This window comes from Cherax quadricarinatus, chromosome 8 (assembly GCF_038502225.1).
Source record: "Cherax quadricarinatus isolate ZL_2023a chromosome 8, ASM3850222v1, whole genome shotgun sequence".
NCBI lineage: Eukaryota > Metazoa > Arthropoda > Malacostraca > Decapoda > Parastacidae > Cherax > Cherax quadricarinatus.
The window spans coordinates 26,603,717-26,619,169 of record NC_091299.1 but is presented as its reverse complement, the minus strand read 5'-3'; the positions used below and the strand labels follow the sequence as shown (position 1 = coordinate 26,619,169).

The 15,453-nt window shown below is 42.0% G+C and overlaps 1 protein-coding gene across 1 annotated transcript; it reads right to left on the bottom strand.

Moving 5' to 3' along the window:
- Nucleotides 1–2,412: 2,412 nt before the first annotated feature.
- Nucleotides 2,413–10,119, bottom strand: LOC138852389 (hypoxia-inducible factor 1-alpha inhibitor-like). The gene is made up of 4 exons (XM_070082734.1): nucleotides 9,886–10,119; nucleotides 5,642–5,889; nucleotides 2,678–2,826; nucleotides 2,413–2,429 (listed from the first exon to the last, which is right to left on the bottom strand). Exons 1-4 carry the CDS (start codon nucleotides 10,009–10,011, stop codon nucleotides 2,413–2,415), a joined length of 540 nt encoding a protein of 179 aa, XP_069938835.1. The 5' UTR covers nucleotides 10,012–10,119.
- Between the last annotated feature and the right edge of the window lie 5,334 nt (nucleotides 10,120–15,453).

Below are 15,453 nucleotides of genomic sequence, written 5' to 3'. Positions count from 1 at the left end.
GCCTATGAAGTGCTTCCCATCAGTGAAAAAGTGAAAATTCTCAAATTATTGTGCATAATTTATCAATTAACCCTTTCAGGGTCCAAGGCCCAAATCTGGAGTCCCGCACCAGTGTCCAAGAATTTTCAAAAAAAAAAATTATTTTTTCTTGTGAAATCGTAGAGAATCTTTTTGTGAAGGTAATAAAACAAAAAGTACGAAATTTGGTGGAAAATTGATGAAATTATGCTCTCGCGAATTTTGATATGTCAGCGATATTTACGAATCGGCGATTTTGCCGACTTTGACTCCCATTTTAGGCCAATTACATTATTCCAATCAACCAAATTCTTAGCTATTTCACTAGTATTACTTCTATTCTATCGATTGAGCACAAGAAATCGCCAAGTCAACTGTTTCAACTACAAAATAAAGTGATCGGAAATTGTTAATTTGGCCAATTTAACACAAAGTTCAAAATATTCCAATTTCAAAATAGGGTCCAGAATGAACAATGTAGGCATTCCTGGCACTAAACTAACATTTCCTCTGTTCATTAGTTATGTTTTGAGGCTTTACAAATAAATTCCATTTTGATTTTTTATTCACATAATGAATTTTATTCACACCAAAAAATAGAAGATTTACTGTTATGCAATACTGTAATAATTGTATAAATATCATCACCATATTTGTGAATGTATATTAGACCCACCAGCTGACGTGTATTAGACGTGTGAGGTCGTTTGTTTACTCTTGAATATCGGCAAAAATTTAACATTTTTGCTACTTTGAGCTCAGTTTCAAGCCATTTCCAGTGCTAAAACCAATCAAAATCATCTCTATTTCTGTAATATGTCTTCCATTCTATCAAATGAGACCAAGAAATCGCAAATACAACTATAAAAAACATACGAAAAAACACTGCAAAGTTGCTGTTTTAATCGAAAAATCATGATTTCATTTTTTTTCTCTCATTATACACAGTGTGCTGCAGGATCTGTTTTATGTGGTGCACACATACCACATAGATGTATTCTCTCATATCTAGGCCCAAATGTACCACTCACAGTTTATCAGAGTGAGCTGAGCTCATGGCGTAGATCTACGGTTTGGACCCTGAACGTAAAGCCGTAGATCTACGGGACGGACCCTGAAAGGGTTAAACTTTATAATAGGTATGCAGGTAGTAGACTGGTACACAGCAATCGCCCAGGGAGGTACTACTGTCCTGCCAAGCGAGTGTAAAATGAAAGCCTGTAATTATTTTACATGATGGTAGGATTGCTGGTGTCTTTTCACTGTCTCATAAACATGCAAGATTTCTGGTATGTCTTGCTACTTTTACTTACACTTAGGTCACACTACACATACATGTACAAGCATATATATATATACACACATCCCTTTGGGTTTTCTTCTATTTTCTTACTAGTTCTTGTTCCCGTATATTTCCTCTATCTTCATGGGGAAGTGGAACAGAAGTCTTCCTCCATAAGCCATGCGTGTTGTAAGGGGCGACTAAAATGCCAGGGACAAGGGGCTAGTAACCCCTTCTCCTGTATACATTACTAAATTTAAAAGGAAAAACTTTCGTTTTTCTTGTTTTGGGCCACCCTGCCTCGGTGGGATATAGTCGGTTTGTTGAAAGAAAGAAGAAAGGAGTTATATACAGGATCTGCTACTATCTGTGGTTTCAGTATCTACGGCAGGTGCTTGAAACATATCCCCCATGGATATGGGGGTTATACTGTACAATACTCCTTAAAAGATAAAAAAAAAAAAATAAGAACAAAAATATAAAAGTATTAGAATAATGCTGTAATATTATGGGTGTGAGAAACAGACTTTAATGTGAATAAATCTAATAGTTATAATTGTAGCCATAATTTTTAAGGAGTGGACTGATAAGCCAGTGGAAGGCCTTAGTCAGATAACCAAAAGCTCCAGCTGTGGGTCATCAAATGACTAAGACCCAAGTGAGGAAACAGTTGTCCTGTTTCCTGACAAACCTTACTTAACCTAATCTAATCTAGCACAGACTTTAAATATTGCAGCAAGGAAGCTGGAGGCATTGATGGTATGTGTAGTGTGAGTACTGTGCATAAAATGTGGAGTGCAGAAATTAGGTGGTGGTATTGGAAGCTCATCATACTAAATCAGCAAATAGGAGTCATGCCCACAGGCTGGGTAAATGAAGAAAAGTAAACAAACAAAATAAGTGCAAAATTATTTTGCCATAATCTCAGGGTCACCTGTCCTAATAATAGCACACAAATCACAATAAGAAGTGTGGGATAGAGTAATGTGTTTGTGGTGCAAGACTAAAACATTGCAGGCTCAGCAAAGCAAGAGGACTGGTATGCAGCTAACACCACATTGACCGAATTAAGACCAGTGTACTCCCCATATCTCTAGTTCGGCCTCAACTGTTCATATTTCATAACACACTGTAAATTTAATACAGTACACTCAATAGCATTGATATAGATTTTTTCTCAAAATCATTCAATAACTATTTTTTTATTACTGTACCATACAGAACATGTAATTTGTAACTTTGGCATCTTATATCTATGAGAGCAAACATTTTACCAAATTGCTAAGACTTTCTTTCACAGTAACACTTCAAGGAAGAAAACTAAGTAACACCACATGAGAAATACAGTAAAAGTTAAAAAGTTCTGTGAAATCTTACCTTCCATTCCAACAAGTAGAAGGTTTGATGTGAGGGGACCCCAGTTGTGTCTCTTCTGTTGAACATTAAGCCACTGCCAATTAAACTGTAAGAAATCCATCACGATCCCTTGCCCAACTGTATTGTTGAGACCCTGTTGCAGGTATGCTCTGTTGGTGGAAGATTTATGGAATTAAAGTCAAGAGGCTTGTAAAGTGAGACCTTGAATAAAATGCTATATGTATTGGGGAACAAATCCTGCTGATGAAAATACATTATATTCTATTTAATTTTTGGAGATTACATTAAAAAAAGTACCAACTTTTTTAAATCTTTCATTAACTTCACATTCAACTTAAATGCCCTTGCAATGTGTCTTTTAAACTTCTGTACAGGACAGCACCACATATACAACATCTCTTGTCGGTAGCCCATATTTTTGTTGGCTTTTAACTGAAACATTGTTCATCATGTTCCACCTACTGGAGATTTTCGCCGGTGGGTGAAACAATAGTTCAATTAAAAACCAAAGAAAATGTGGAAGAGTGACAAAAGGTGCTGTACATGCAGGGTCCTCCTGTACTGTATTACATAATATGGGGTGGTGGAAGAATATTCAAACAGCCTCCAGGAAGTAATCTCAACATTTTTTCATGAAGCCATTTTATTTACAGTAGCTATGCAAACCACATTTCCATTAGAGGTAACCTCAATTAATAATTATGTGAATACATAAAATATAATATTTTTTTTATTCAACAGTCATCTGGCAAGGTAGGGTGACTCAAAGATGAAACACATTCACCATCATTCATTCAGTTGCTGTCTTGCTAGAAGTGTGCTGACATCACAATTTAGATTACCCTACATACTTTAAAGTGATGGCCACACCAGCATGCTGGCGCACATGTTTCACAATCCTTGGTGTCCTTAGACACTGGTAAGTTTACAGGTGACACGACTGCAAACAAACCATACCACGGAAATATAAACACTTAAGCAATCAAGTTTGTGATTTGATAAAGCCCACTGTGTGGGCGAAATGTTGTCAATAAAGGATCACATTATACTGCTTAACCCTTAAACTGTCCAAACAAATTTACATTCACATGTGTAGTGATCCAAAAGTAGATCTACGTTTTTTACATATTTTCAAATATAACAAAAAAAAAGTAGATCAAAGTTTTTTTACACGTTTTTCAAATGTAAAAAAAAAGAAAAGAAGATCTACGTTTTTTACATACTTTCAAATGTTGAAAAAACATAGATCTACGTCTGGACAGTTTAAGGGTTAAATGTTTATATTTCCATTGTGTTGGTATTTCATACCATTTATTTCCAAACATACCACGGGCGGGGCTTGAACCTGTGGTCAGAAAGCAGTAAAACTCACAGACCGACACATAAGCTACTGGGTCAGCTGGCTACAATAAGATTCATCCATATACCTAGTTGGATGAATCTTATTGTAGCCAGTTGGCCCAGTGGCTAACACATCGGTCTGGAGTTTTACGACTCTCTAACTGCGAGTTCAAGCCCCGCTGTGGTGTCTTTTTTTTTTTTTTACACTTGACAAATATATCTGGGAAGATTCTATGTGAGGCAACAGTTTCAAGGTAAGTTTCTTTATCAAGGGAACAAGACATGACAAGATACCAATATGAAATCTGGTATGACACTGCTGGAAGATGAATGTTCATGAAGCACCACAGGCTAAATTTCATTTGTAATATTATTATTATTATATTTATAGAAAAAGTTAAACCTGTAAGGGTCATTCAGCACTATACAGCAGAGGTGAAATAGGAGAGAATGTCATGCTGGGTAAAGGAAACTTTCAGAAAGAAAGGATAAAAGTATAGAACATTGACAGAACAGAAGAGAATGTTAAAAGTGGATCACAGATGATGTAGCAAATCAGAAATAGTTAAAAAACCATGGTGTCTGTATTAAACATGGAACTGCTGGAGAGGCGGAGGGCACACAGTAACCACACCAGGAATAAAAGAATAAAAATTTTATTTCTTTGCAAAGATTACAATATGGAATTACAATTTTGATTTGTCAAGTACAATGAAAGCCACTATCATGCTGGGGCATTTAGGGCAGACTAATCCTAGTACATAATAACTGAAGTCTAGAGAAGATAAGAGTGGTTAACTCTTTAATAAATCTTTATTTTATCTTAATACTAATGTGTTAGTCAAGGTGGAGGTTTATAAGAATAATAATCTTGAAGTTGCACATAATAAAAACAATATTACAATTAATGGTTCTAACAGTAATGTCATGTCTGAGGGCAATGTGTGGTGTGAATATAATGCAGAGAATTCGTAGTTTGGAAGTTAGGAGGAGGTGCGGGATTACCAAAACTGTTGTCCAGAGGGCTAAGGAAGGGTTGTTGAGGTGGTTCGGACGTGTAGAGAGAATGGAGCGAAACAGAGTGACTTCAAGAGTGTATCAGTCTGTAGTGAAAGGAAGGCGGGGTAGGGGTCGGCCTAGGAAAGGTTGGAGGGACAGGGTAAAGGAGGTTTTGTGTGCGAGGGGCTTGGACTTCCAGTAGGCATGCATGAGCGTGTTTGATAGGAGTGAATGGAGACAAATGGTTTTTAATACTTGATGTGCTGTTGGAGTGTGAGCAAAGTAACATTTATGAAGGGGTTCAGGGAAACCGGCAGGCTGGACTTGAGTCCTGGAGATGGGAAGTACAGTGCCTGCACTCTGAAGGAGGGGTGTTAATGCTGCAGTTTAAAAACTGTAGTGTAAAGCACCCTTCTGGCAAGACAGTGATGGAGTGAATGATGGTGAAAGTTTTTCTTTTTCGGGCCACCCTGCCTTGGTGGGAATCGGCCAGTGTGATAATAAAAAAATAAAACAGTAATATTTCATGGATTGGCAGATGTTTAACCTCATTAATTAAGATAAACTCAAGAGGCCAAGGTCACTATGTACACTACAGTCTCATCAAAATAAGAACGTTCTCACCTTTCATCTCCAGGCTTCCACTCTCGAAGTTTTTTTACAAATTCTGAGAATGTCATGTCTACTCTTCTAATTGGTGGAATAAAACTTATTTTGCATGGTTTAATCTTAGCTTCATCATAATACTTAAACTTATGATTTTTAGAAAGAAATACCATATAGAGCTCAGTGCCCAAGTTTTCTTCTAAATAATCTAAGTCCCATTTTAAGGCTGTTTCGCAGAGCTTGGTGTCTGTCAGGACAACTGGTTTCTGAAATAAGGAAACAGTGAAAATTTCCTGAGATGGCATTAAATTTAAATAATAAAAATGATAATATTAAAATAATAATAATATAAAGCAATAATAACAACAACTAGAGGATTCTTCCCAAAATTGCATCTACTGAAAGTCATTCAGAACTGTAGGGTAGTGCAGAAATAACGCCATAGGTAATTAAAAATATATATAAAATAAAACACAAGATGAAGTACAACAGAACACTGCATCCAGTCATTTGTCCCAGAGCTTCAGAACACAACAATTTTATCGCCTTTCAAGCAATGTGGGAAGGCGATAAAATCTTCAGGAGCTTTGAGGCGAGGTACGACTAGCATTTAAAATCTTTGTGTGAAACCCAGAGCTTTACTGTCAACCTACATTATCACAAGTTGACATGAATAGTTTATCTGTAAACACAAATTGTGTTGTTGCAGCAAGCTGATTTTCTTTAATACACGTATTGTAATGTTACAAAGTAAATTTGTTCAACCATTAATGTAATTCTGAACCTATTCTGTATATTAATAACTGAATTTTTTGGGTTATCCTAGGTAATTTACACTAAGTATGACAATTGTACTTATGTGTACCTGTATGTGTACCTAAATAAACTTACTCATACTGAGTCATGAAGGGTGTCAGTGAAGTTAAAATTTTTCAGTCAAGTGAGAGAATTGTAATTACTACCTATCCAACAACAGTTTATACACAGTTTACTGGCTCAGTTTCGAGCCTAGCCATAACCTCTTATGTAAAGTCTTGGGTATCAATTGGCTTATACAATGGACAAGTTGTAAGTTTATTCGGGTAGAGGTACACAAAAATAAAGTTACATAAATTATCATTCACAGCAGCATATGTGTACATTACCTAGGGTAACCCCAAAAAGTCAGACAAAGTGACTCATTTCCATTGAGATCCTTGCAACTCTACAGGTTAAAACAGCTAAGTAACTCAACTATGTGAAAAGCAGTTACAATGAAAGGAGATATACTAGGAATAAGGTAAATCGAATTACTTGCATTAACAACAGAGAGAGATCAGATCACAGTTATAAGTACAAGAAATCACTCTCCTTCCTGTCTATAGCTTCATTCATTCAATAACTTTTTGCTCTCTTTCTGAAATGGCTCATGCTGTGAGAGGCTTTGACATGTGCAGGCAATCCATTCCACTCCTCTATTGCTGTACAACAAAAGTTGTTTGAAGCTTGACCACTGACTGTGGGTACTACAAAGTTGTATTCCTTTCTCTTAGTACTGTAATTGTTTTGGTTCCCTGCCCTGACAAACTTGGCAGCAAGTTATTCTGGACACTGTGAGCAATTTTATAAATGTGATATAACTTCAGTTGTTTAACTCAGTCTTCAACATCCAGTTGTTTTAATTCATTGCAGCCTACTTGGTCTCTTGGACCCAGATCCAGGATATGGAAGACTCATCCATTGGTAAGGAAAAAAATAGCCTCTTATCTTATCTCTCTTAAGTAAGGTTTGTCAAGAAACAGGACAAGTGTTACCTGACGCAGGTCTTAGTCAGGTGATAACTCGCCGTTGGCGGCTGTGGTCATCTGACCAAGACCTTCCACTGGCTTACTGGTCCACTGACTTAAAAATTATGGTCACAGTTATAACTATTGTAAGATCTCTTACCTTACCCTAACCTATTATTATTATTATTATTAAAGATTAGCCGGTATTCTCCCGGCCCGGGCCTTTTCCAAGTGGTGGCCCGGCCTTGGCTCCCTCTTTAGGGAGTGTCTGAGACCTAAGTCTCCCATGGGAGGAGGCACAAGGACCTCCTCATCACCCTAACCTAGTTTAAGAGGTAAATACCAAGTTAGGTTAGGCTGGGTTTCATTTATTTTAGGGGTTTACATGGTGTATACCTGGAGAGGGTTTCGGCCCAGACTGTGACCAAGCCTTATAGTGGATCAGGGCCTGATCAACCAGGGTGTTACTGTTGAATGCACGCAACCCAAAGTACGAACCATAGCCCTGCTGGTCAGGTACTGACTTTAGGTGCCTGTCCAGTGCCTTCCTGAAGACAGCCAGGGCTGTCTTATGTATGCTGGAAGGCAGTTCAATGGTCTTGGGCCCCTGACACTTTTTGTGCTGTCTCTTATCGTGCTAGTGGCACCTCTGCTTTTCATTGGGGGGATGTTGCAGCGTCTGCCGAGTCTTTTGCTTTCATAGGGAGTGATTTTCGTGTGCAAGTTTGGTATTAATCCCTCTAGGATTTTTCAAGTGCATATAATCATGAATATCTTCCCACCTGCATTCTAGGGAGTACAGGTTGAGGAACTTCAAGTGTTCCCAGTAACTGAGGTGTTACATCACAGTTATGTGTGCCGTGAAGGTTCTCTGTACAATTTCTAGGTCAGCAATTTCACCTGCCTTGAAAGGTGCTGTTAGCGTGCAGCAATATTCCAGCCTAGATAAAACAAGTGACCTGAAGAGCGTCATTATGGGCTTGGCATCCCTAGTTTTGAAGGTTCTCATTATCCATCCTGTCATTTTTCTAGCAGATGCGATTGATACAATGTTGCGGTCTTTGAAAGTGAGATCCTCTGTCATTATCACTCCCAGGTCTTTTACATTAGTTTTTCGCTCTATTATGTAGTTGGAATTTGTTTTATACTTTGATATAGTTTTAATTTCCTCCTTTTTTCCATATTGGAGTAACTGGAATTTCTCATCATCAAACTTCATATTTTCAGCAGCCCATTTAACAATAATGAAAAAAAATAGTCTCTACATATTGGCCCAAAGTATAACCATCTCCACTGCTTAACCCATTTAATAATAGAGAATTTACATAAACTAAAATCCCTGCAATCAATATTTACTGATTATCTTCATGATGAATCTCTAAGCCCGTAGGATTCATACAGTGACTGAGGTAATGTAAATTTATTTGGGTATAGGTCCACATAAACACAATTATCATACATAATAATATGTGTAAATTACCTAGGATAACCCTAAAAAGTAAGGTGACTTATTTCCACTGGGGTCCTTGTAATATCATATTCAAATCATTATTTTTATAATCATACTTTAAGCACTAAACTCATAAGGGTCCTACAGTTCTGCCTTATTATTTAAAGCCTACCAGTAAATTACAGTAGACATAAATCATGATTATAACAATGGTTAAAAGACCTAAGTAACTCAACTCTGTGAAAGTCACTTACAATAAAATAAGACAAAATAAGAATAAGCAAACTGAGTTACAACAATTAAAAAAAAAACAGTGAAAGGTAAGATCCTTTTTTCTGCTTATTACTTGATTGTTTTGGGTAGCATTTGGTAAGTTTATTCAGGTATACACAGATACAGTTACACAGATTATCATACATAGCAGCAAATGTGTAGACAACCCAGGATAACCTAAAAAAGTAAGACAAAGAGACTTAGTACAGTATTCGCATTGGGGTCCTTTATTTATGGCCCGAGTATTTATTTATTTGGGTGAGGTTTCCCTGAATTAAGCCTCAATACCTTTCATCTCCCTTCCCCTCCCCACAGGCACTGTATAATCCTATGGGTTTAGCGCTCCCTTGTGATTATAATAATCCGGGGGTATGGTTTATTTGCAATCGTGTCATTACGATTTCTTGAGTCATGATTATAATAATGTTAACCAAATCTTAGTATTTCTTCAATATTTTGCTAGATCAACTAATGAGGCATTATCATAGTGCAGAGACACGTTTAAATAGTGAAAACAAAGGCAAATATCTGCACAATAGGAAAAAAATGTATATATAGTACTGTTATATTACTGGAGACAATTCTAGCTGGCCAGCCTTTCAAAAACTTAAAATTTACACCAAAGTCTAATTTCATATTGAAATAGTTATCAGTTTATCCTCGTATATAATTAATTTCTACATTTTTTTTTTTTGATGCCTGGTTTGTTTTAATTCGTATTTCCTGAGCAAATTCAGACATAACTGGAGTTGCCTCCATCACGTAAGACTGACCTCTTGGGCAATAAGTTGGAGTGCTCTTGGGTCATGGCATGAGAGCCGGGGTATGGGTTGGGTAGGGAAGAAATACTTTCTAATGTGAGTGTCATCCCACTGCCTGCTGCTGCTGCTGTTACTCATTGTTGATACTACTGACTGCTGCTGCTGCTGCAGTGATTATGTAGTGGGAGATGATGGTGAGCAGTGGTGCTGGTGGCTGCCTGCAACCCTCCACCACTCTACACCACCCACAGATGGTGCCACCTACACTACCATTATGGTGGTGGGGGATGGTGCCACCTACACTACCATTATGGTGGTGGGGGATGGTGCCACCTACACTACCATTATGGTGGTGGGGGATGGTGCCACCTACACTACCATTATGGTGGTGGGGGATGGTGCCACCTACACTACCATTATGGTGGTGGGGGATGGTGCCACCTACACTACCACTACGGCGGTGGTGACAACTACACTACCACTATGGTGGTGGGGGATGGTGAAACCTACACTACCATTATGGTGGTGGGGGATGGTGCCACCTACACTACCATTATGGTGGTGGGGGATGGTGCCACCTACACTACCACTACGGCGGTGGTGACAGCTACACTACCACTATGGTGGTGGGGGATGGTGCCACCTACACTACCACTACGACGGTGGTGACAACTACACTACCACTATGGTGGTGGGGGATGGTGCAACCTACACTACCATTATGGTGGTGGGGGATGGTGCCACCTACACTACCATTATGGTGGTGGGGGATGGTGCCACCTACACTACCATTGTGGTGGTGGGGGATGGTGCCACCTACACTACCATTATGGTGGTGGGGGATGGTGCCACCTACACTACCATTATGGTGGTGGGGGATGGTGCCACTTACACTACCATTATGGTGGTGGGGGATGGTGCCACCTACACTACCATTATGGTGGTGGGGGATGGTGCCACCTACACTACCATTATGGTGGTGGGGGATGGTGCCACCTACACTACCATTATGGTGGTGGGGGATGGTGCCACCTACACTACCATTATGGTGGTGGGGGATGGTGCCACCTACACTACAATTATGGTGGTGGGGGATGGTGCCACCTACACTACCATTATGGTGGTGGGGCATGGTGCCACCTACACTACCATTATGGCGGTGGGGGATGGTGCCACCTACACTACCATTATGGTGGTGGGGGATGGTGCCACCTACACTACCATTATGGTGGTGGGGGATGGTACCACCTACACTACCATTATGGTGGTGGGGGATGGTGCCACCTACACTACCACTACGGCGGTGGTGACAGCTACACTACCACTATGGTGGTGGGGGATGGTGCCACCTACATTACCATTATGGTGATGGGGGATGGTGCCACCTACACTACCATTATGGTGATGGGGGATGGTGCCACCTACACTACCATTATGGTGGTGGGGATGGTGCCACCTACACTACCACTACGGCGGTGGTGACAACTACACTACCACTATGGTGGTGGGGGATGGTGCCACCTACACTACCATTATGGTGATGGGGGATGGTGCCACCTACACTACCATTATGGTGGTGGGGGATGGTGCCACCTACACTACCACTACGGCGGTGGTGACAACTACACTACCACTCTTCAGGTCACTTGTTCTATCTAGGCTGGAATATTGCTGCACACTAACAGCACCTTTCAAGGCAGGTGAAATTGCCGACCTAGAAAATGTACAGAGAACTTTCACGGCGCGCATAACGGAGATAAAACACCTCAATTATTGGGAGCGCTTGAGGTTCCTAAACCTGTATTCCCTGGAACGCAGGAGGGAAAGATACATGATTATATACACCTGGAAAATCCTAGAGGGACTAGTACCGAACTTGCACACGAAAATCACTCACTACGAAAGCAAAAGACTTGGCAGACGATGCACCATCCCCCCAATGAAAAGCAGGGGTGTCACTATCACGTTAAGAGACCATACAATAAGTGTCAGGGGCCCGAGACTGTTCAACTGCCTCCCAGCACACATAAGGGGGATTACCAACAGACCCCTGGCAGTCTTCAAGCTGGCACTGGACAAGCACCTAAAGTCAGTTCCGGATCAGCCGGGCTGTGGCTCGTACGTTGGTTTGCGTGCAGCCAGCAGCAACAGCCTGGTTGATCAGGCTCTGATCCACCAGGAGGCCTGGTCTCAGACCGGGCCGCGGGGGCGTTGACCCCCGGAACTCTCTCCAGGTAAACTCCAGGTAAACCACTATGGTGGTGGGGGATGGTGCCACCTACACTACCATTATGGTGGTGGGGATGGTGCCACCTACACTACCACTACGGCGGTGGTGACAACTACACTACCACTATGGTGGTGGGGGATGGTGCCACCTACACTACCATTATGGTGGTGGGGGATGGTGCCACCTACACTACCATTATGGTGGTGGGGGATGGTGCCACCTACACTACCACTACGGCGGTGGTGACAACTACACTACCACTATGGTGGTGGGGGATGGTGCCACCTACACTACCATTATGGTGGTGGGGATGGTGCCACCTACACTACCACTACGGCGGTGGTGACAACTACACTACCACTATGGTGGTGGGGGATGGTGCCACCTACACTACCATTATGGTGGTGGGGGATGGTGCCACCTACACTACCATTATGGTGGTGGGGGATGGTGCCACCTACACTACCACTACGGCGGTGGTGACAACTACACTACCACTATGGTGGTGGGGGATGGTGCCACCTACACTACCATCATGGTGGTGGGGGATGGTGCCACCTACACTACCACTACGGCGGTGGTGACAACTACACTACCACTATGGTGGTGGGGGATGATACCACCTACACTACCACTATGGTGATGGGGGATGGTGTCACCTACACTACCACTACGGCGGTGGTGACAACTACACTACCACTATTGTGGTGGGGGATGGTGCAACCTACACTACCACTGTGGTGGTGGGGGATGGTATCACCTACACTACCGCTATGGTGGTGGGGGATGGTGTCACCAACACTACCACTATGGTGGAGGTGACAACTACACTACCACTATGGTGGTGGGGGGATGGTGCCACCTACACTACCACTACGGCGGTGGTGACAACTACACTACCACTATTGTGGTGGGGGATGGTACCACCTACACTACCACTATGGTGGTGGGGGATGGTGTCACCAACACTATCACTATGGTGGTGGGGGATGGTGCCACCTACACTACCACTACGGCGGTGGTGACAACTATACTACCACTATGGTGGTGGGGGATGGTGCCACCTACACTACCACTATGGTGGTGGGGGATGGCACCACCTACACTACCACTACGGCGGTGGTGCCAACTACAGTGCCACTATGGTGGTGGGGAATGGTGCCACCTTCACTACCACTACGGGGGTGGTGGGGTATGATACCCCTCACACCACCACTACGGGGTAAGGAAAAGTCCTGTAGTCTGGGGGTCAGAGAGTTCATCTCAGCGTCAAAGAGATTAAGAGTTAGATTCTTATCTCTACTCACTGCATTACACAATAATCAAAATGTCCAGTATTTCCAGGAAAACTTAGTCTAGCAATAAGAACTACGTGATACAGATGATATCACCTACACTGCCATGACACATGGTATCCGGGAGTATACCTGGAGAGGGTTTCGGGGGTCAACGCCCCCGCGGCGCAGTCTGTGACTAGGCCTCATGGTGGATCAGGGCTTGATCAACCAGGCTGCTGCTGTTGGCCGGACGCAACCTGACGTACAAACCACAGCCCGGCTGGTCAGGTGCCTGTCCAACGCCTTCTTGAAGACAGTCAGGGGTCTATTGGTAATCCCCCTTATGTATGCTGGGAGGCAGTTGAACAGTCTTAGGCCCCTGACACTTAATGTGTTGTCTCTTATCGTGCTAGTGGCACCTCTGCTTTTCATTGTTGGGATGTTGCATCGTCTGCTGAGCCTTTTGCTTTCATAGGGAATGATTTTCGTGTACAAGTTTGGTACTAATCCCTCTAGGATTTTCCAAGTACTTATATATAATCTTGTATCTCTTCCCTCCTGCGTTCTAGGGAGTACAGGTTAAGGAACTTCAAGCGTTCCCAGTAACTGAGGTGTTTTATCTCAGTCATGCGTGTCGTGAAGGTTCTTGTTGTGACTGTACATTTTCTAGGTCAACAATTTCACCTGCCTTGAAAGGTGCTGTTAGTGTGCAGCAATATTCCAACCTAGATAGAACAAGCGACCTGAAGAGTATCATCATGGGCTTGGCGTCCCTAGTTTTGAAGGTTCTCATTATCCATCCTGTCATTTTTCTAGCAGATGTGATTGATACAATGTTGTGGTCTTTGAAAGTGAGATCCTCTGACACTATCACTCCTACGTCTTTTGCATTAATGTTTCGCTCTATTGTGTGAATGGAATTTGTTTTATACTCTGATATAGTTTTAATTTCCTCATGTTTTCTATATCGGAGTAATTGAAATTTCTCAAAATTGAACTTCACAGTGTTTTCTGCAGCTCACTTAAAGATTTGGTTGATGTCTTGCAGTGTCTTCAATGGAGGACACTCATGCAAATTCAGGTGTCATCTGCAAAGGAAGACACGGTGCTGTGGCTTACATCCCTGTCTATGTCAGATATGAGGATGAGGAACAGAATGGGAGCGAGTACTGTGCCATTTGGAACAGAGCTTTTCACAGTAGCCGCCTCAGACTTGACTTTGTTTGCTACTACTCATTGTGTTCTATTTGTTAGGAAATTACACTTCCATCAGCCAACTTTTCCTGTTATTCCGTTATCACGCAGTTTGTGTGCTATTACACCATGGTCACACTTGTCAAAGGCTTTTGCAAAGTCTGTGTATACTACATCTGCATTTTGTTTGTCTTCTAGGGCATCCAGGACCTTGTTACAGTGGTCCAGTAGTTGGGACAGGAAGGAGTGACCTGCTCTAAACCATGTTGTCCTGGGTTGTGTAACTGATGGGTATCTAAATAAGTGGCAGTCTTGCTTCTGAGAACCCTTTCAAACTTTTTTATGATATGGGATGTTAGCACTATCGGTCTGTAGTTCTTTGCTATTGTGGAGTCCTACGAACGTTGTACCACCTCAAGAGGAGACACAACATACGCGTCACCTTTACCTCTGAGCCACCGATCCTTCAATGATCACGAATGCAGCAGAGCTACACGTTTTTCTTGTGATCCGAGGACACTCGTGGCAGTGGTATCTCAAGGATTAATTTCAGCCTCCTCCTGTTTGAATACCTGGAGTTTACCTGGAGAGAGTTCCGGGGGGTCAGCGCCCCTGCGGCTAGGTCTGTGACCAGGCCTCATGGTGGATCAGGGCCTTATCAGCCAGGCTGTTACTGCAGGCTGCACGCAATCCAACGTACGAACCACAGCCCGGCTGGTCAGGTACTGACTTTAGGTGCTTGTCCAGTGCCTGCTTGAAGACTGCCAGGGGTCTATTGGTAATCCCCCTTATGTATGCTGGGAGGCAATTGAACAAGTCTTGGGCCCCTGACACTTATTGAGTTGTCTCTTAACGTGCTAGTGACACCCCTGCTTTTCA